This window comes from Amblyomma americanum, chromosome 7, assembly GCF_052857255.1.
Source record: "Amblyomma americanum isolate KBUSLIRL-KWMA chromosome 7, ASM5285725v1, whole genome shotgun sequence".
Taxonomy (NCBI): domain Eukaryota; kingdom Metazoa; phylum Arthropoda; class Arachnida; order Ixodida; family Ixodidae; genus Amblyomma; species Amblyomma americanum.
The window spans coordinates 148,771,455-148,793,716 of NC_135503.1; the positions used below are offsets into that span (position 1 = coordinate 148,771,455).

The 22,262-nt window shown below is 47.5% G+C and overlaps 1 protein-coding gene and 1 pseudogene across 1 annotated transcript; one reads left to right on the forward strand and one right to left on the reverse strand.

The window, feature by feature from the left end:
* The first annotated feature begins 1,142 nt into the window (after nt 1–1,142).
* Nucleotides 1,143–22,262, forward strand: part of LOC144098166 (sodium-coupled monocarboxylate transporter 2-like) — a 111,210-nt pseudogene continuing 90,090 nt past the window's right edge.
* On the reverse strand, nt 19,623–21,858 carry LOC144096859 (uncharacterized). The gene is made up of 5 exons (XM_077629708.1): nt 21,853–21,858; nt 21,493–21,792; nt 21,144–21,224; nt 19,768–20,032; nt 19,623–19,642 (listed from the first exon to the last, which is right to left on the reverse strand). The coding sequence occupies exons 1-5, from the start codon at nt 21,856–21,858 to the stop codon at nt 19,623–19,625; spliced, it is 672 nt and encodes a 223-aa protein (XP_077485834.1).

Below are 22,262 nucleotides of genomic sequence, written 5' to 3' on the forward strand. Positions count from 1 at the left end.
GGTCTATTATGCGAGCAGCAAGAATATCTGTAGGGAAAGATTCAATATCATGCAGGAGGTCAGCCAGGGTGAAGTGGCCACTAACTTTGTGGATGACGCCGAGGCATGAGATGGGAGAGTGTGGGGCATATGTTTTGATGCTGATGGGCTTACCTGGAAGCTGACGATGCGTAAGAGAAAAAAAGGAGGTGGGCGGTGAGTGGGGTATGAGTTTTTATAAATACAATGCTTTGGGCTGGCTTGGGCTTGAAGGGTGGTCTCTGCACTGGTCTTGGCGGAGATATGCGTGGCCAGCAAGTCGTATAGAGGCAGCTTGGATGCCAGGGTACCAGGGGGAAGTTGGATGCTAACAGTGACAAGCTCGGCGCGGTTTCGGGCGGCGATCGTAGCCTTACGCCTGGCACCGATGGTGGTCCAGCCGACATCTGCGGTTGGAGTGATGCGGTCGCCTACCGGAGGCGGCATGAGATCCTTGTCTGTCGACGAGTTGTCAGCCTGAAACGCAGTCAGCAAAGAGTTGGAGACGGCGGGAACATATATTGGAGCACTGGGAAAATCCTTGGTGGACATTGAATTCGCACCGGCGGGAAGGGCCCTCTGGGGCCGGCCCGCCGACCCTAGATCTGGTACGGGCGGCAGCATCGTAGGTGGCCAGCTGCGACGCTAGTGCCAGATTGCAGGCCTTGGCGTCAATGGGAAATGGGGTTGGTGTAGGCGCGGCGGCACCCCGCGACGAACGAAGCCGGCTGCACCGCGGCTGTCGACTCGACTCTTACCGTCGATCACAGCGTTGAATGTGCGCGGTTCTGTGGGTGGCACTGAACGCAGCCGTTGAGGCACGGTTGTCGGCCTGGGATTGTTGGCGTCGCTCATAACATTGAGAGTGATCGGTGCAGGCACGGCGGCGTCGACGTCGTAAGAAGAAAAGGGCGGCGAGGCATCGATGGTTCTCGGCTGCAGGGGCTTGGTGAGACGCTGCATTCCAGAGGTCCAGGCGCGGTGCGTTAGGGTTAGTGAGGCGCCGCGCCGCTTCAAAGTTTTTGAGGCGCTGGAGGGCCATCTGCGGCGGACCATGATGCGAATGGTGTCCACGTGTCTCGGAAGTCTTTTTGAAACGATGGACGCCAAATCCAGGAGCGGACATGTCCCTGGACCGGTTCAGAGAAGGTGAAAGCGGAGCACGGTATGCAGCCGGCTAACCTGGGCTGCGTACAATTACCGACAGCAAGGTTCCTTGCTGCGAGGGAGTGCGATCTTTTTCAAGAACGGCACTAACTTCCGCCCGCAATTCTTAGTAACTGCAATTAAGGGGCTATTCTGGGAATGAGCTGTTGATGCGCGTTGCAACTAAAGCTGAGCACGATAGTATACCTATACCATTAACCTAAGCAAAGAAAAACACCCGACTAAAAGCATCAAAGCATGAAGATAAGAAAAGTGACAGGCAAAAAATGTGGGAGAGAAAGAATAGGGGGTGAGAATTTTTAAAAATTCAAAACCTGCGCGGCACAATGGATCGTCAATATGGTAAAATAAAAGCGATCCACTGACAGCCAACAGTTAACACAGCAAAAGCAATTATAAGCTATTAAAAGACAAATACGGGGACACTTCGGGTGCCTCAGTGTAGAAGGGGGAATGAAAATTGCCATCACGAGAAAACATTTCACCTAGACGTAAAGTGTTCTTTTTTTGTAGTGAAAGCTACACTAGGCTGGTAGAAGAGTTTCGCCGTGCTTGTTCGAGGCGACAGCTGCGCATGCGCCGTAGCCAAGGCAATCAGTGGCGCCGTTCCACAGGTGGTTTGATGCTGCGCCGCGCTGGTCACTACCGCTCCGCCGACTCGTGACGTCGCGTCGTTATGCAGCCTCACTGCGCATGGGCAAACCGTTCACCGGTGCGCCGAGTTTCCTTCATCACATCTGACTGCGCAGCTGAGCCAGAGCATGTGTGCTTGCTAGTCAGATGGGGCCACGGATGAAGAAGCGGACGGCGAGCGCGCGAACAGTGCGCGGCCTCTTCGGAGACTCTAAGAAGCTGCGGCAGACGAACCGGAAATCATTGCTCGGCATGAGGACGCCGGATAGCGTACATATGAAACACGAAAAAATAAGTGTGTGTCCAAGACGTCGAGAGATCGGAAAGGATGTCTCGCCAAGTGGTAGCGTCAAGACTCGGCGCCGAGCCATTGCCGAACTACGAGACGAAGAACGTCCGATGGAGCAGGAAGAACCAGACGTGAAGACGCGCCAGATGACTGACTACACCATACTGCTGACGGCCAGTGCTTCGGCAACGAGGGCGTTTGTGTGCTTTCGCTACGTAAATCCTGGCCTAGCTGAGCTTAGCCACTGCTAATTCTGTTTTTTTATTGAGAGGGCTGGGAACACATCCAGCAGCACACCGTCAAATTTTCTGCCAGCGAAAGAAAGATGTTTCTTGGAATGACCTTAATTCTTGTGCTTCGACCACAGCTAAGCGTCCTGGTGATTTGATTTCTCTTGCCACGTCTGCTTTCATTCCGTCTGTTTTAACTGAGGGGCCCATATGGTCTATTCCTTTTCACGCGATAGCGTATACAGATCGTTCGGTCGAAAATCCGTCGGCGTAGTCGCCACCGTTTGTCGGAAATAATCGGGGGGTGCGTAAAATAAAATTCTGCCATGGTAATTTGTGGTTCTAGCAATTGAAGATTGATTGGTGTGATAGGCATTGACGAGTTAATGAGATTATTGCAATCATGTGAATAATTATCGATGTGAAAAAATTGAAAAATGGGTTCAAATGTCTCAAAATGCTCAGAATGAAAAGCTAGTACTTGATGACGCCAATTAAGAAAACTTAGAGTTCGTAATTTATTAATTCATGAATTGAAAAAATCAAAAATGCGCTCAAACGTGTCAAGCTGCTCAGAATAAAATCCTAACACACTATCCTCAATTTTTTTTCGGAGTTAGTTTGAAAACTTCATTCACACCCTTTCCCGCCTTTCATGCCGCTTTTCGCGTTTGTTATGTTCACGTATTGGTGCTTTTAGAATTCTATGCTTGGACACCGTTGTTGGCTTCGCTATGTTAATTATATATCGCTATGCACATGTTTTAATGGTCGCTCAGTTTCGCCATCCTAAATGGTTTGTATTTACCGCTAAGACTAGATGTTTTTTGCTGTACCCATTTACAGGTTTAACAACGAACGCTGTTATAGCACTGTTAACAACCATTTAGGAAGTACAGCGGCAACTGTAACGCTGATACTGTAGAAGCTTGGGCAGGATGGTGTGACATTGTTTTTCTGCAGCATAGTGGACAAAGGACGAGACAAGTGCACAGACACGGCGCTGAACTTAAAACTGGTTTTATTGAGGCAATTTCCACTACTTAAATACAGTGGCAACCAATCTCAAATGAAAAGACAGATACACAAAACAGATTGGCGATAATGACAATCCTGAGCCGAGGTCTACAGTGGCACAAGACCAGCTGCGCACATTTTTCTATTCTCATCAAGGAACGTAGATCTTTATCAGACAGAGCTATTGAGGCAACGCTTATGCATTCATCTTTGAATCTATGGATTTCATGTGCTTTAATGATACCACTAGCAATTTTTGTGCTATTATCTGTCAGCACTCGGCACAGACCGAAAACAGAAAAACACGGCGCTTTCTAGTTATTTTTCCTTTCCTCTGTGCAGTCCCTGCAACGAATGTCAAGGTGACGGGATGCGGTGCTGCTCACGTTGTTGTTGTGTTCCCGCAGCCGGTGGTTGAGGCAACGACCAGTTAGTCCCGTGTAGTGCTTGCCACATGAAAGCGGAAACCTGTACACAACATTGGTGCTATATGGTACAAAACCTTTTTGGTATTTCTTATCGCAGCCTGCCATCCTTTCATTGCTACTGTTTATAATATGGCAGAGTTTGGAGAGCTTACCGGGCGCGGAAAAAAGAACATTAACATCGGCACGACCGCCCACTCTTTTCAGTTTATGTGAAATGCGCTGTAGATAAAGAAAAAACCACTCACTTTCTCTTTTCTTCCTTGAGCCTTTCAGTGGATTCTCTGCGGCCTGAATTAATTATTTCTCTTAACAGGTTTTCTGATACAGCAATCAGAAGGTCGGAAGGGTATCCTGCTGCACGCAAGCGTACCACCTGATTTTGATAGCTGTCTTGCATCACATGAAGGCATGATTATTCTAGCGCATTTATTAAACACAACTTTGCGATGCGGTGCTTTACAAGCTTGGAATGTGCAGAAGCGGAAGGCGTGAGAGGCTTCTGGTATCATGGCTAGTAACGCCGGCACACATGGCTATCGCTGAGGCACATGGCAACATCTAAAAAACATAACTTTCCATCAGAAGGCGTTTCATGCGTCAAAACAAGTGGGTCAAATCAGGTGTGAAAAATTGATAACACTTTCGAGACCGAGGCCTCAGCGTCTGTATCTGCACATGTCATCAAAACTAAAAAATCATCTACAAACCTAAAAGCACGAGCCACGCTTTCGTCTAGTTGACTGTCAAGGAGCCTGTCATGGTGCGCGAGATAAATGTCATTTAGTACCAGAGCTATGCATGAACCAATGCAGACGCCATTGCTCTGGAGGTTAACAGGTTGGTTCCAGGTGAAAAATGTCGAGTTAAGATAAAAAGTAAGCAGTTCCAAGAAGTTTCTGTTGCTGATGCCTGCAAAATTCTGGAAAGCTACCGCACCAAAGGAATCAAAGCATTCTTCAATGCATGCCAGCAGTTTCTTTTGCGGAAAGGAATAATATAAATCTTTTATATCGATAGAGCAGGCCGAAAAGCCTTTCTGTGGGTTTTCCTGCAAGAAGTCGATTACTTGGTTGGAAATTTTCGACTGAAAAGGGTCGTCAATGGTTAAGAGTTTCCGCTTGTCTTGCAAGAATAATGCGACTGCGTAATAATCCAGCCTAGCAGCGGCTCCTGAAGTGGATCGATGTGTTTCAGACAGAAAGAACATTTTGAGAAAGCGTAAATCTACGATGTGTAGAATTCCAATCAAATTCACCGTCTCCTTTTTAAAGAACAACTCGCTGACCCTACTACAGGCAGATAAAGACGGAGGCTTTGCAGTGATGCCAAAAGATTTCTACTTATCGAAAGCAGAAAATGCTATTTCAACTTTCGGGAAGAGAAGCGGTGTCGCACTAGGTAAAATGAAGGCACGAGCACGGAACATGTGTGCTGAAATGAATGTGGAATCCCTAGCCAAGTGTATAGAGAAAACAAGGGGTCCTGCTTAAAAATATTCTTCACAGCAAAAACGCACAAACTGGACTGGCCTCTTCGAGCAATAGTCACCAAGGATGGCACATGGAAAAAGTCTGTCGCGTCATTCTTGCAAGACAAGCAGAAATTCTTAACCATTGACGACCTTTTTCAGGCGAAGAGTTCTAACCAAGTAATCGACTTCTTGCAAGAAAACCCAGGGAAATGCTTTTTCGGCCTGCTCTATCGGTATAAAAGATTTATATTATTCCCTTCCGCAAAATAAACTCCTGACATGGGTTCAAGAATGCATTAATTCCTTTGGTGCGGTAGCTTTCCAGAATTCTGCAGGCATCAGCAATAGCAACTTCATGGAACTCCTTACTTTTTACCTTAACTCTACATTTTCCACCTGCAATGAATCTGTTTACCTCTAGAGCAATGGCGTCTGCATTGGTTGCTGCATAGCTCCTATGCTAAGTGACATTTATCTCGCGCACCATGACAGGCTCCTAGACAGTCAACTAGACAAAAGCATGGCTCGTGGTTTTAGGTTTGTAGATGATTTTTTAGTTTTGATGACATGTGCAGATACAGACGCTGAGGTCTTGGTCTCGAAAGTGTTATCAATTTTTCACACCTGACTTGACCCACTTGTTTTGACGCATGAAACACCTTCTGATGGAAAGTTGTCGGGTATGCGGTAGCTGCAGCTTGCAAAGGACAGGGTTAACTGCATAGACATGGAGAGGCCTTTGCCCTGCAGTGGGTGTAGTTAGGCTAATGGTAATGATAGCGATGATGTTAGAGCGCCTCATCTGTTGGAAATAGGCGCGAGGGGCATTTTAGGTCAAGCAGAGTTGTTGGGAGAATTAATAGAAAAGACCTAATTGGTTTCTGGAGACCACAAAAAGAAACTCAGATGCAAAGACCACTGAATTCCAGTGTGTACTTTTGTGCAATATTAATGCTGGGAAGGGCCCTTGCTGCTAGCTAAAAGTAGCAGTTTAGAAGTCACTGCGTTCTGAAAATATCAGTACAAATGGCCTTGAAACACCATTAGAGATCTTTTTGCATGATACTGCTAGGAGCGAGAAAAAATGTAATGAAGTGTATTTAACGCAGACGACTGGTGACTGGTAGACGACAGGCGACGCAAGTGGCAGTTAGGAGCTATTAGAAGCGCAAGAGTGGCATTCACGCCTCTCCTGTGTCTTTGTGAAGTAGCTTTACTAAGCAAGTATTCTCTCCAAAACGGAAAACTCACTTGCTCAATGTCTGAATTGCATCTTAATACCCCTATCACAATAGCAAATTTAATGCCGCACCAATCGAATGTCATTCGATGCATCAAATGTCATTCATTCTCTTTCGCTGCTACGCGGCAAAAAATGTGTGATGACCCCCATAATGCGCAGGTCCACACGGGACGGAGAGGCAAAGAGACACCGTATGGCTCAGTTTAAACAAACAGGTATATTCAATAATTACACATGATTAAGGTTATACATCAGAGGCTGGGGCGTCCGAGCTTACGTGCCGACGACTTCATGGGGGCGATGGAGTGGCTCCGGAGTTGGGCTCGAGCGGTTGCTGGCAGAAGCTGCACGCCGTCGGGCTTCGGCGCTGAAGGCCCTCTTGGCGAACGATGTCGTCCTCAGCTCAGACTGGACTGCTTGTCCATTTTTATATCCTCTTCTCCACACTCCCTAGGGTGAGCACGCCCACGCCGGAGGGGAAGGAGGGGGGCCTAGGCCTTTCACTTGGGCGCACAAACATACCACCCCACTTATGGTCTCGCCCCCTTCACGTGTTGAGTCAGAGGGAAAGAATGTTGTCTTCGCGGTAGCGCATAGCGTCGGCTGTGGTACGGCGCGCTCTGGATCGCTGACAGTTCCCTTGTCCTGGAATGTGCTCGGAAGGGCCGCCACTGGAACCGCCACGCCAATTGGGGAGGATAAAGCCTGTTTCCCCGCGGCGGCGGCGGCGGGTCCGGTTGGGTCCGGTTGGGCTTAAACCCCTTCGTTCTGGTTGTCACTCTCAACGAGCATGGCTGGGTAATTGATGATGCCTGTCATCTGGGTCTCCGTCTACGCCGCGCCGTCGAACGTGGATCCTCGTAGCACACACAAGGAATGTACCTCGTAGCACACACAAGGAATGTACCTCGTAGCACACAAGGAATGTCACACTCGCTCACCCTCCAGAAGAATGTTCTCCGAACATTTGAGTCCACGCAGCTCCCCTTGTCTTTCTGAATCGCCTCGCACAGTGCGTCCGACAAAACACTTTTCGCTGCACTTAACACCACTGCACAACACCATATGCCTCCGCTGTCATAACTGGCGTCTCCAGGGGCAGCACTGATCTTCTTTTACAGATAAACATGAAACTCAGCACCCAAGCCTCTCCTTTCTAGTCCAAACTGGACGAAATAAATTTACCATAGTTACAAAGGAGCTCCCACTTCTAGCACGATCACGGCACAGACAAAAATATAGATAACGAAAGGAAGTAGGGCAGGTTCTGCATGCGCTCCGCATGCTCTCCTGTGAAGGTGTTACTTAAAGACAGAAAGGTTTAACTACTAACTCCGATAACTTAACACATACGCATATAGCAATGTTATGAGCTGCGGCATTACACAATTCTGACCAGTTCACAACTCCGCTCTGTTTACACCATTAGTCCGACTTAGCTTTCCGATTTCGCAGCGGATATCGGCCTTCATGAGTCATACTAAGTAAGTCTGTGACCCTTTGTCTGCTTTGGGACTCGCGAGGGCTCGTGGCAGGAGCCTCTCCTGGCGTTATCTGCGCGGCAACCTCGCGCGCTTCTTCTTCTAGCAATGCATGAAGTAAATCCGGTGGCATTCCGGCCGTCACCTCTGGCGCCTGCCGAATAAATGCAGGAGAGGGCGTTTCTTGCGAACTATCTGCGCGCTCCGCTTCACTTCTGTCCCCATCAAAATCCGCGCTTTCCCTTTCCTCATTTCGTGAATACTGAACCGGTGCCGACTTGAGGCGATTTGCGTGTATCCTTATCAAGCGCCGGTTCACGTTTCGGACTCTGAAGTTTACCGGAGAAAGCTTCTCGACAACCTCGCACGGTCCTCTCCACTTCGTCTGGAACTTACGAGCTAGCCCAATCTGCCTTTGGCAGTTTTCAATGTACACGCTGTCCCCCACAATAAACGGCGCGTCTCTAGCACTGCGATCGTGCACCTCCTTCCTGCGCTTCGCCGCTTTCTTTAAGGCCTCCTTTGCGATGTCCCTCGCCACTTGCAAGCGCGATTCTAGCTCCACCTTATAGTCGTCCAGTGAAGCGTATGGGACACGACGGGGGCCCTCTGGCACTTCACTAGGCTGGTCCGGGTCTCGGCCGTAGAGAAGAAAGAATGGCGATTCGCCCGTGCTCTCGTGTGCTGCGGAATTGTAGGCAAACATTGCATACGGGAGCCACAAGTCCCAGTCCCGCTGGTCGCGCGAAACAAAATGCGACAGGAACCCGGACACGGTTTGGTTCAGTCGCTCCACCGTGCCGTTGCAAGCCGGATGGTACGGTGTTGTCTGCTTCTTAGCGATCTTAAGCAGCTCGCAAACTCTCCTCATTAGCTGCGACACGAAGTTCGTTCCCCGATCTGTCAAGAGTTGCCTCGGGGGTCCATGTCGGAGCACGATCTGTTCGACAAATGCTCTTGCAACCGTGTCTGCCTTCTGATCTGGGAGTGCTACCGCTTCCGCGTATTTTGAAAGGTGATCGACAAATACTAAAATGTACTTGTTTCCGGAAGTGGTCGTGGGCAATGGGCCCATTATGTCCATACCTGTCCGCTCGAAGGGAGCCGAAACCTCAGAGAACGGCTGAATTGGAGCTGGTCTTCGTCCCTTGGGTGTTGTTCTTTCGAGACAGGAATGACACTTCGCACAGTAGTCTCTAACATCCTGTCGCATGCCACTCCAAAAGTACAAACGCTCCACACGCCTGCGTGTCTTCGCTACGCCAAAATGACCGGCGCATGGCGCATCGTGAAACGCGCGAAGAACCCTTTCTGTCCACGACCGAGGTATGACGACTCTCTCCCAAGCGGTTTTCTCTAATCTCCCTTTCCTGGTTGGCCTCGTGCGCCGACACAGGGTGCCGTCTTTGTCAATGAAATAACCTAGCTGTTCGGGGTGAGACGGTGCGCCCTCTAAGCTTTCGATTATTCGCTTCAGGTCAGGATCTTTGCACTGCTCTGTGCGTAATTCGGCGGGGTCGACTACGGGGACAAACTCATCTATAGCTGCCACGGCAGCTGTGCGGCTGAGTGCGTCAGCATTCAGATGTGTCTTTCCTGACTTGTGCTCAACTTCAAAGCAGTATTCCTGCAGGTGTAGATTCCATCTAGCGAGTCGCGAGCTAGGGTCCCTGACACTCATCACCCATTTCAGAGGATGGCAGTCTGTGACTAGCTTGAATTGGCGGCCGTAAAGGTAGCATCTGAAGTGCTTTACTGCCCAGACAACGGCGAGGCACTCCCTTTCCGTAGCTCCGTACTTTTGCTCTGTGGGGGTCAGCTGTCGGCTAGCAAAAGCAACGGGATGTTCTTTGCCCTCGATAACCTGAGATAGCACGGCACCAACTGCGAACTTTGACGCATCTGTGGCCATAACGAAGGGCAAACTAAAATCCGGGTGGCGCAACAGCGGTGCACTCATTAGCTTCCTTTTCAGGGCCCCAAAAGCATTCTCCGCGTTTTCGTCCCAGCGAAAGGCGACATTTTTGGCTGTTAAGGCGGTGAGCGGCTTAGCGAGCTTGGCGAACTCCTCTATGTGCCTTCGGTAGTAACCGATCAGGCCGAGAAACTGCCGGACCTGGCGGACGCTAGTCGGGGATGGAAAATCCGAGACACACCTTAGTTTCTCAGGGTCCGGTCGCACGCCGTCAGCTGAAACAACGTGCCCGAGGTATTTCACCTCGTTTTTGAGGAATTGGCACTTAGAGGGCTTCAGCTTGAGACCCGCTGCTCTTAGTCGCACCACAACCTGCTCAATATCGCGCAAATGGTTATCAAAACTGTCACTGTATATGATAATGTCATCCATATACACGAAGCACAGCCTCCCCAGAAGACCTGCCAGGATAACATCAGCGGTTCTCTGCCAGACAGCAGGGCTGTTGGCCAGACCCATCGGCATTCTTTTCCATTCATAGTGCCCTGAGGGCGTGTTGAATGCCGTTTTCTCGGCATCTGCCGGATCCATTGCTATCTGTCAGAATCCCGCCGCCATGTCCACTACCGTGAAGTACCTGGCAGAGCCCAGCTGAGAAATCGTCTCCTGTATATTGGGGATGGGGTATGGATCGATGCGAGTTACGGCATTTAGTTTGCGGTAGTCCACTACCAATCGATACGAGCCATCTGGCTTTTCCACCAATAGTACTGGTGCTCCCCAGGGTGACTTTGAGTGTTCGACAATGCCGCGATCAATCAGGTCCTGCACCTGCCGCTCCATCTCCTCACGTTGGGAGTAAGGAATCCTGTACGCACGCTGGTAAACGGGCGATGAAGTGCCGGTTTCTATCCTGTGCTTTATAACGCCACAGCAGCCCAAATCCAGGTTGGACGCGGCGAATACCTCCGAGTAGTCGTTCAGCAAACCAGCCAGAGCCTCCCTCTCCCTGGATTTTACGTGAGAAAGATCGAACGACACCTTTGGAGCAGCCGAAGGACTAGCATGCTCTACAGTTGCGAGTACCGTATCGGTGGGCTCACGTTGCTCTATCGCAGAGGTGAAGAAAGCCAATGTTTTGTTCTTGGGAAGGCTCAGTGGCTGCTGGCTACAGTTAACCACCCGTAGGGGCACTCTGTGGGCGTCATTAACTGTCACGAGGCACGCGGCTGCCTTCAGGCCATTGCTGAGAGAGTCGACCGGCTCAAGCACTCCCACGGCGCCGCTCTCTACATCTGAAGGCACAAACGCGTACAAAATGGGCTCCGACCAAGGAAGGACGACCGCCTCCTCGACCAGCCGGACGGCAACCCGCGAATATACCTTCTCCAATGATCCCACTGTTTGACGGGTGTCAATATCGGTAATGCGAATCTCAGCCCCTCTCCTGTTCAAAAACGGAACTTTTGAGCCGCCCGCATTAACCTCTTCCTCAGAGAATGAGACTACTACCTTCCCTTTTCTCAAAAAATCCTGCCCTAATATACCTGACACTCCGTTTGGCAGAGACACCGTGTCCGGGCATACGTAGCAGGGGTGCTCCAATGCAATTCCGCCGAGAGAGAAGTGTAACCGGTAGAGTCCACTTATGCCAAGAGGATCCCCCGTTATGCCTACAAATTTGGTTGCCATACCACCAGACGCTTCCAACACCTCGCGGTCCCCCTTCCTTCGAAGCGTGTTAAAACTGCTCTCCTTAAGCAATGTCACCTTTGACCCCGTATCTATCAACAATTCCATACAACAACCATTTAACTTGCAACGCACAACAGGGCATGCCTCGTCGGCCACACAAACTACCACCACCTCATCATCTACTGCTCCCTCCCCACGCTCCTCAGGCTGGGGAGGACTAACTAGTTTTTTGTCTCGGTATCTGGAGCCCCGCTGTAGGCTTGCTTAGGGCGTGTCTCGCCTGCTTCTCTTTGTGGCTCCCCACGGCGCACGTTTTGGCAGAACCTGGCGATGTGTCCGCGACCCTGGCAAGCGAAGCATACGATTTCTTCAAAATCTCGCATACCGCGCCTGTAGCTTTGTGGCGGTCTCCGGTTTCCAGCGAATGGGCGCTGATGAGCGCGCGCTTCAACCTGGCATTCTACCTGCTGAGATAGCAGCTGTTCTAAGCGATCTAACCGCTCTGTCAAGAGAGCAACCTCAGGGTTGAGCACCGCTCTCTCTATGACGCGTACTCTCGCTGCGGCTGTCGTTAACGCCTCATTTTGTTCCTCATCCAATGCGGCCTCCACGGCTTGGTCGAAATTGCTCGGCTTGCACGAGAGCACGAACCGGCGCACGGGGTCTTGCAGACCAGCCACGAACAAAGCGGTCATTTCCTCTTTAAGTATATCCTCCGCGTATTTCTTCTTAAGCTGGTCTCCTTCCTCCTCCCTGCTTAACGTATCGCGCGCTAAGCGCTGAAGCCGCGACGCAAACGTTCGCACGTCCTCCCCTGCCATCTGTCCGGCGTCACGGAACCTCTGTACTCGCACGTGACGTGGTTCAGTGTCAAAATGCTCAAACGCGAGCTTCTTAAATTCCGCAAATGATTTTGTGGATTTTACTTTTTCGTCTCGCCATGCAAAATCATGAGCAGCTCCTGCCATCTTACACCTCGCCATTCCCAGCATTTGAGCATCGGACCATCCCCCCATTTTCCCAATCTCTTCTAGCATGGAAAAGAAATCGCAGATTGGAACCCCTGTCTTATCTCCCGTAAACGTCGGAATGACGCTTCCTAATGCCAGCATGCTTGCTCCGAGCGACGGCTGTGGAGTGGGAGCTCCCGCAGATAAAGACATTTTTTTTTTCAAGCCTTCCGGTGCCTCAAGCCTCTCAAATGGGGGTAAAAGTCCCACAATCAGTCGCGTGATTCCCTTTTGATTACAATTTTGAAGTCATGAATGTCGCAGCATTCAGAGGACATTTGCTTTTGAGACCCAACTTCTGACACGAGTGTGATGACCCCCATAATGCGCAGGTCCACACGGGACGGAGAGGCAAAGAGACACCGTATGGCTCAGTTTAAACAAACAGGTATATTCAATAATTACACATGATTAAGGTTATACATCAGAGGCTGGGGCGTCCGAGCTTACGTGCCGACGACTTCATGGGGGCGATGGAGTGGCTCCGGAGTTGGGCTCGAGCGGTTGCTGGCAGAAGCTGCACGCCGTCGGGCTTCGGCGCTGAAGGCCCTTTTGGCGAACGATGTCGTCCTCAGCTCAGACTGGACTGCTTGTCCATTTTTATATCCTCTTCTCCACACTCCCTAGGGTGAGCACGCCCACGCCGGAGGGGAAGGAGGGGGGGCTAGGGCTTTCACTTGGGCGCACAAACATACCACCCCACTTATGGTCTCGCCCCCTTCACGTGTTGAGTCAGAGGGAAAGAATGTTGTCTTCGCGGTAGCGCATAGCGTCGGCTGTGGTACGGCGCGCTCTGGATCGCTGACAGTTCCCTTGTCCTGGAATGTGCTCGGAAGGGCCGCCACTGGAACCGCCACGCCAATTGGGGAGGATAAAGCCTGTTTCCCCGCGGCGGCGGCGGCGGGTCCGGTTGGGTCCGGTTGGGCTTAAACCCCTTCGTTCTGGTTGTCACTCTCAACGAGCATGGCTGGGTAATTGATGATGCCTGTCATCTGGGTCTCCGTCTACGCCGCGCCGTCGAACGTGGATCCTCGTAACACACACAAGGAATGTACCTCGTAGCACACACAAGGAATGTACCTCGTAGCACACAAGGAATGTCACAAATGTCATTCGAAAATGATGGCAGTGAACATCAGTGAAGAGAAAACAGTACAATTCGAAGACATCAACACGCATAAATCATGTTTTAAATTGTTGTGTAGTGTTTTAAAAGCGGGTGAGAACATTTCTGTGCAATATTTTAAGCTTAAAACATTATTCCTGGCCATTCTGCAGCACTTCAGCCATCAAAAGCGAAGCCCAGTACAAAGTCAACCACAAATCTTATATATACAAACAAGCAAAATGGCTGACACGGCGGCGTGCGTAGCGTGGAATCGACTTTCGAAAGGTGAAGTGCTCAATTACATCTCGAAGTACTTCCCAGCTAAACGAACATTGAACTCCAACTAGCAAGAAACACGCAACCCAAAATGATCGCCGGTCGTGGGAAAGACCCTGCTTCAATCTCGGCCACTGCCGTTGTCTGCTGCTGGGACCGAGAGTAACAGCTATCCACGACAGCTTCAAGTGTGAAGAGGTTCGCACCAAAATTAACATTTTTTAGCAGCACCAAATAAATACAATTTCTAACATTGACAGTGCGCAAACTGTTTTTTTTTTCACTTCGCTTGTTTCTTCTGCGCATATGGTGTCCAGACTACACATTCGGTTAGACATTGAATGCGAATAAGTTCCCCAAACTCATTCAATGGCGCATGTCATTCGAACCTAATGACATTAAATGTTTCCGTGTAGATGCATATAATGACACTAGGTGCGAATGCCATTCGTTCCCAATGACACTAAATCTGCTAGTGTGACAGGGGTATGTTACACCTAGTAAACCAGTTCACGCATAAAGAGAAATGCAAAGGCTTTTACCTTGCATTCCCTTCTTGCTGCCATTTGCACACCGGCTACCGAAGAACAAGTAATGCTCATGTTTATTTAATTTCTTTTACTGCTCAGCTCGCGGTATTTTTTCGTGCTGTTTCCGAAGGAGTGTTGTTTCCATCTTTATTCTTCTCTCAAGCATAGCCTTGGACTTCTCGCACGACGAGACCGTATGGGCGGCGTTGCTGGGCACCACTTTAGGCGCCCTCTACCGGGTTGGTCTCGACCAGGCAGTGGTGCAAAGGTGCATGCCATCACGCACGCTGCGCGAAGCTCAAAGGTACGTTTTATTTTGAATTGCTTTTGTGACCGCTGAGCGTCATACATATTGCAGCTGCTTTTCAAGTGCTGACTCAGCTTGTTCTGGCTGATTGAACTCGTGCCCATATAACTTTTCGGAACGCTAGAACTACGAAAAATCCGAACTTCGTCGCTGCTCGAAGGCGCAGCTAGGGATAAGAGGTGCATTGTGCAGGTCTGTCAGATGTGTGAAAAGGACACCCTTGAGTTTGAGGTTGCATGCTTAGTCTGGTAAGAAATTATTAATCTTAAACTTTTTCTGTGCCGAAATTTTTTGTAGGCACCTCTACACCATTAACTCTGTACGAACACATATGTACAATCCTGGTGGTGTTTAGGAGGCTCAAAGTGTTTTGCTTAAAACACTCCCAAGTGAATATAAATATTTTTTGAGCTGTTAAGAACACCTTGGCTGTTAAAAACACCAAAAGACACATTATACTCTCAAAGAAGACATGCCTTGGTGTACGTCAATTTATAAAGCCAAGAACATCGCTGATAGAACCATGCAAAAAAGCTGGAAATCATGGGTAAATAAACAAAGCTGCAAGCTTATAAATCAACAGGATAAACTGTTCAAGACATTTACAGTCAGTAAATCTCCTGAAGTGCTCAAAGAATTCAAGAAATACCGAAATGTCTTCACTAAACACCTTCTTGATGAAAAAAAAAGCTAAATTTTTACCTGTTCAACTCAACACAAGGACGCACAGACAATGTTTGGAAGACACTTAACACTATTGAATAGTGCATCAGGATAGATAACTAAAAACGGAAAGGATGGCATAGAAATTCAAGGCGCTGAGTTACCAACGCATTCAATGATTTCTTTCTATCATTTTTGCCGCTACCATCGGCAGTTCTGTCCGAAAAAAATGGCTGTGGTTTAGCTGTGGTTAAACCTGGAGTGACGCGATAGCTACATCTCGCCGAGCGGAACCCGCTCAGTCGAATTGCAAAGTCAGTCTCTCGCCGCTCCGTTTCGCTGGGCGTTACTTCTTCATCTTCGTTCCACTTGACACGGCGCATGCGCACAGCTGTTTGTTGCAGCTGTTACGCGCCGCGCCGCAGGTAGCAGCAGCCATGGAGGAAGGAAAACTAGGAGAGAGCATGACGTCACGCGAACAGCCTTCGCAAGCCGAGTGTTTATGAAGCCGTTTTTTCCCCCATTTTTTCGCTCTCCGAGTCGGCCCCTAATGTTTTGGTGTCGGTATGTTTTAGTGCGCGCGTCTGCTCGGCCGCATGGGCTACGGCGCGGCCGCCTACTGTGGCGAGCTCCAAGCCGCTTTTTTTTTTTGGTTCGGTATGTGCAATCGTTCGGTGGTCCCTATGAAATTTATGAGAGATAACAGCTGGTATTTTTGGTGGAACACACATGTCATTCACCAAACTAACAGCGCCAGGCAGAAGCGTGCACATATGGTACGTCTCCCGGCAATGGCTTGCGCGGATTCAATACTATACTCAATAGAAATGTGAATCAACTATTTACGATGGCTCTCTCTCCGTACTTTCGTTTAAATTTTCACTGTACATGGGAAGACACGTAGCTGAAGGCGTCCGCCTGTGATGACGCGCGGCAGTTTTGCCTTAGCATAGGCATCTTTTCCCGTCTTCCAGCATAAAACGCGGGAAAGGATCTGCCGTAAATTGTTTGCTTGGATTTTTAAGACAAACCTGCTCCAGAGATGAAGAAACCAGACAATCGCTCGCACATTACTGTGGATAATTACAATCCCAGTCGTGGCTGCCGCATTTCAGTGGTAGCGAAATGCAGAGGCCCGTTAATTGGAATTGCTGGGATTATCTGTGCTGCTCTCAGTGAAGGGCATTGCGGAATTATACGCGCGCCGTGGCTAGTTTTGCTTCGCCGTCGCCGCAGACGATGCAAATATGCGACTTCTTTGATAGAATATCAGGCGAGTACCCCCCAAAAATGTGGTTTAAAACATTAATACTGGCGACCAAATCTCATTTGTGTGCGAAATTTTAGCTCGAGCGATTCACCAGTTGAGCTCAGAGAAGCATTATACGGCGCGCGTATAATTCCGAAACACATTAATATGCAAAACTTGCGCGTGATCAAATTAAACCTTATGCTAAGATGCACGTTGTGGTGCAATACGAACTGAAACGGCAATGCGTGAAGCAGTAATCAAGACATTTGATTTCAGGACTATTATACTCAATTTCGAGAACTAAATATAAGCTGTAGAAACATCAAACATTGTGACGCATAAGAAGAAAATGTATATTATGGGCGCTGATTGTTGGATAGGTTAAGGTTGAGCTTCCCTATAATTATACAGTTCTGAATAAGTGGTAATCATTATTATACACACAATGTAACACAGGTACATATTAAGTACAATTGGACTTCCAGTAGCACTTGGGCTGTAGAAATGCTGTGTGCTTAAAAAAACAATAATAACATGCATTAATTATGATGCATATGCAGTTTGACGAGGGTAGTAAAAACAATAACATTGCTTGCCCACGCTTTGCATCAACTCCTGAGCAGTATACAACATTTAGAGTTAAAGAACATGCAACAGCCTCGACATGCATTCAAAGCTTTGCATGTTAGTGTGTACTGCAAGCATCAAATGAAACACAATTAAAGAAGACACTTTGTTCAAAGACAACACACACACTTTGTTGAAACAAATTCGGTTAATCATGTAACGCAATTTCCCTAACAGCTATTAAGTCAGTTCTTGGTAATTAATAATAACAATATTTATTTTTCACTGACCTCAAGACAGGAAGCAGCCTCAAGAAAACTGCCTTAGTGGCTTGGCAGGGCTGATAGCCAATGATTTAAAGATGTTACTGCAGTAATATCTTTCCCATAGCATAGTACTGCGTTTTCAATCATTTTTTTAACTATTGACCTTTGAATTGTGTCAGCTTTGTGTGCTTTTGTCGCACCCTTTCTAGGTGAAGTTGCCCTGTGGCCGTTTTGGCAAGATAATGCATCCTGATGTCTAGATATTTTTGTACAATTGCCCTCACAAGGTGGGATGAGTGATTTTCAAGGGGAAGGTTATCAATCATGTGTTTATTAAGAACTCTAAAAAGGTCTTTACCTATAAATGCTGTCATTGCAGCTACTGCAACCTTATCTACAAGCCCTCGTGACATCAAAGGAGAACAAGCTATGGCTCGACGCAGTTCTTTCTCACATTGCTGACAGATTGTGAGGACATCCTTTGAGGGGTAGATTAAGCCACCATGCGATTTCCTTCGAATCAGGGAGTAGGTTTTGTCATCATGACGTGATGTGGTTAGTGCAGATACACACTCATGACACTTCAGACTGGCTTGTAGATTTCTTACCACAAATCCAGCAATGTATGAAACAACAACCTCGGAAGTTTCTGAAATTTTGCCTGGATCAGAGCAGTAAGCATGCTCTTCAATAATGCTCGGCACTGTTTCAACAGAAGGCTCATTTTCTGTTAGGCTTTTGCGAGTGGTGGTCATGTTTATTACCTCTGTTGAAGATGGCTTCACAGATGAGCTCACATAGAGAATGCTTATGTGCTCAAGTGGAAGACAGTTTCCACTGGCAACATCTTTCACCTCATTTTGCACTAAAAGGCGCTTGAATGCTGCAGCAAACTGCCGTGCAGTTGGATTGTCGTTGCAGCGGCCGAATGAACGTATCGCTGCAAAAAACAGTTCAAGGTGGTCCTGGCTCAATTTCGAAGTAGGCAGGTATGCTAATACTGCATTGTCCTGAACTAAATGGATGTACAAGGAAATTACACTCTGCATGCAAATTAAAAAGCCAATAAATCCTGTCTCTCTGTTAGTTTCTGTGATCAGTTTTTTTTTTTTGTGCTGGGTCTCGAATAAAGGAAAAGTATTCCTTTGCTTTTTGCAAGTATGTGGTAACAGCAGCCACATTTTCAGGGCACAAGGGCTTTTTCCAGCCTCTTTGCTTCAAGTGTCGCGAGTTGAGAATGTCGAACACATTGTTCACATATCTTACAAACTCTTCTGTGGCTGCAGAATCTCGCAAGCTTGTTACATTTAGTTCCCTGCATTCTGCAATAGCATCTGCTACAGATGTGCTGAATACCTGTGCTGCAAGGGACACTTTCATTGGCTGAAAGTGCCAGTTGATGTGGGATTGTCTCAATTTGTTTGCTAAATGTAGTCCCTCTGAGTACTGCAACTCATGCAGCTGTTCGATGTGCCTCCACATTATTAGGCCTCCACTGGCATTTTCTAAAACTTTTTTGTCGCATAGTGTGTTTCTAAGAAGCTTAAGCATGTGGCAGGCATCCAATAAAACAAATATTGGCCGATTTGTAACAGGGTGAGGAAAAGCAGTGTTCAGCTCTTCCAAGCCAAGCTTGCAACCAAGGTTGCGCAACATAGAAACATTCGCAGCTGCACCATCGCAAGTTAAACTTACTACATGTGCGCCCTTTTCGTGTGCAAGAGAAGTAGCCTGGAGGACAATGTTGCTCCGTTGCTCACCTCCTAGGCCATCAACAAGGAAGTACCCTAATGGTAGCTTCCATCTCCCATTGATTGCCACCAGCATAGCAACAAAGGAGTCTTTAGCAATGGGGAAGCTGTCATCGTTCACTTCAGTGCCCATGTCCACATGCCCATGAAACCTCTTACCGTCCCATTCGACATGTCGCCTAATCGCCATTTCGTCTACAACCAAGTTGCAGAGTGTGGAATGGCCCAGCTTTGAATTTTCTTCCACTTTCATTTCAAGTGCAGCCAATGCTTCTTTTGAAAAACCAGGAGAGCCATCAATGTGCTCAAGCCATTTTGATAATGTCTTGGGATGAGGCAAACATGTGTCAAAAACAGCCCTGACATAGTTGTATTCCCCGGGGGAATAAAAATGCAAAGTTAAAGCAAAAGCTCTTAACTCTGGAGAGTAGGCCATTGAATGTGGTTTGCCTGTTTTTTCCACGATGTGACGCATCAATAAGCTTTCTTTGGAGCCTGCAAGGCTTTGGAGTGCAGCAATGTTTTCCTCAATCAGAATTTTGTTTTTTGATAGATCATCAATCACACTTGAAAGGCGAGCAACCTTGCGTTGAAGACGGCGCTGCGCTTGCTGCAGTCTTTTTATTTTCTTTTTGGTGAAGACATGGATGGCAGCATAGCGCTTCACCTGATGACGCAGGAACGCCTTTTCGGTGGTATCCTTTTTTACTGAAGGCTGGCAATAATAGCACATACAAATATCAAAAATTTTCTCATTGGACTTTATTGATATGATGAAGACATGATTGCATGTATCACCCCAAGTTTGAGTATACACAGGGAAAAAAGTAACGGTGAGCAATTTTTTTTACCACAAAAACCAGAGCTCATGCAAAAATATGGTGGGAATTCAATGGTGGTTGTGCCATAAGCACCACTTGGCTTATGAAAGCAAGCATTTGAGCCTAAAGTGCTTCTCATAGAAATCCTGCTAGGAAAGGTGATGGACATATTAAAATGCTAGAGCAATAATGACTTGCAAAGTAACGTTTCTCAGAACTTCAAAATAATTTTTCATAAGTTTACATCTAATAAATGCTTTTCATAATCAAGCTAAACACACAAAGCTGTACGGTAGGCAGAATAGGGCTGGACGGAATGAGCTTCCAGTTATTTATACTTGATATAGTTTTTGCAGCCGGCATGTCATCAGTAATTAGAAAGTACTCCCCGTCGCCTCAGTGTCGCCCTTCAAGAACTTGTAATATTATGAGCACTCACAGCCTTCCAAGTTAGTTCAATAGTCTAAATCTGATTTTTGTGTTCAGTGGTCACATAGCTCCAGTGCTTTATTTTGAGATAATTTCAAGTTTGGTCCTGAAACAAACGCACATTCCATCACATTTGTATTTAACGAAATGTGCAGCATAAGCGATTGTGGCACATTGTCGAAGGCCGGAGGCATGGAACAAAAAGTATGGGGTAGAAAAACTGCCACATTTTTTCTCTGCATTATTTTGAACACCCAGGCTTCAAGAATAACTGTAAAGCCTAATTTTTGTTTAGGTTTGGAAACGATATATATTTTTTCTGACAAAGCTATCTATGAATTGTGAAGTGCAACCTCACAGTACCTCCTTCAGTTTCCGTTAATACAGAAAACTTCAAAATCAAGAATGCATTTGATTGCAACATTCAACATATAACCCAACTGAAAATTTTCAAAGCATAATGCTCCTGAAGTAGTTAATGATACATTTTATGTACTGAACAGGAATTACAGGGGTCCCACTTTCTTCCAACTGTCGCTTTGAATGAATACAAGTAATGTCTAGTAGCCGTCTCACCATGACTGCAAGCCTCCTGGCTTGCAGAGACGGTCTTGCAGTGGCTTGTGCATTTCCAGTGCCTTGTCTTAGGCCGGCCACCTGCATGGACACGAACACACAGCTGTTGTGAGGACACACAAAAGCAAGTCAACTTTACCTTTCTGCTCAGAATGCTACCAAAAAAACAAGCGCATGAAGCTGCAGACCACACCCTTAAAAGAGAACAAGAAAAATAATCAAAATTGAATCCATTACTTAGGGAATAGAAAGGTTGCAAAATTGGGTTGCGCTCATTGGCCAACTGGCACAGGCAAATAGTGCAGCATATTTTTTGCATAATGCAGAAGTGTAAATGAATACAACTCACTGCAGCTTCGCGATCCCTCTGGTTGCGGTCGAAGGGCAGCTGCCTGTGGCAAGGCTTCTTTCGCATCGGAGGGGACACAGGAATTGGTATTTCCTCTTCGGCAGATATGGTTCCTGAAGAATGTGTTTCCCACTCCATCAGGACCTCCACCTCTTGTTCCTTCAGTTGTTCTGCCGCCATCTCCTCTGGTGAAACACTGTGTTGCTCTGCAAGCGGCGGAGCAGTAGTTGTGCCTTCCGAGTCGCTTTGTGAGGGACCAGAAATTTCAGCAGCACTGCCGGCATCACACAGATGCTGCACCTGCAGCCATAATTAAGGGCAACAGAATCAAAGAATTAGAACTGAACTGCGAGGACCGACGTGCATGTTGGTCTCTATCTATACACACCTTATAAAACACATTTGCGAAATCACAAAAAAAATTGGCCAAGCAACTGTAAGTTTGGATGGATTCGCCACATAAAAGTGCCGTCTTAAGCATTTCTACGCTGGTATTTTTGCCTATTTTTTGACTGTGCAATGTTTCTAAGGTACTTGTTTCATCACGAGATAGCATGCAGTACAATTTACTAGCTTTAAAGTAACTGGAAGTGGAAAATAAGTGCAGTGACAAGCAATGCAAGAGCATGGTGAGTGCTACGCAAAGTGTAATTGTAAAATGGTCCGAAATATGCTCCCTTGTGCATGTGTGTTACACTAATAAAATTTCATTAATTGTTATAGTCCTCAAAGAAATTTTCTGCATTGATTAAACATCTACAATGCCCTCA

Excerpts from the sequence above, each read along its gene's own strand:
- LOC144096859 (XM_077629708.1), bottom strand. Across the intron at positions 20,033-21,143 it reads CCAGGAGGCTTGCAGTCATG|CCTTCAGTAAAAAAGGATAC; the intron begins GTGAGACGGCTA and ends TATTATTGCCAG. Across the intron at positions 19,643-19,767 it reads TCACATCGTGGAAAAAACAG|ACATTATCAAAATGGCTTGA; the intron begins GCAAACCACATT and ends CCTCATCCCAAG.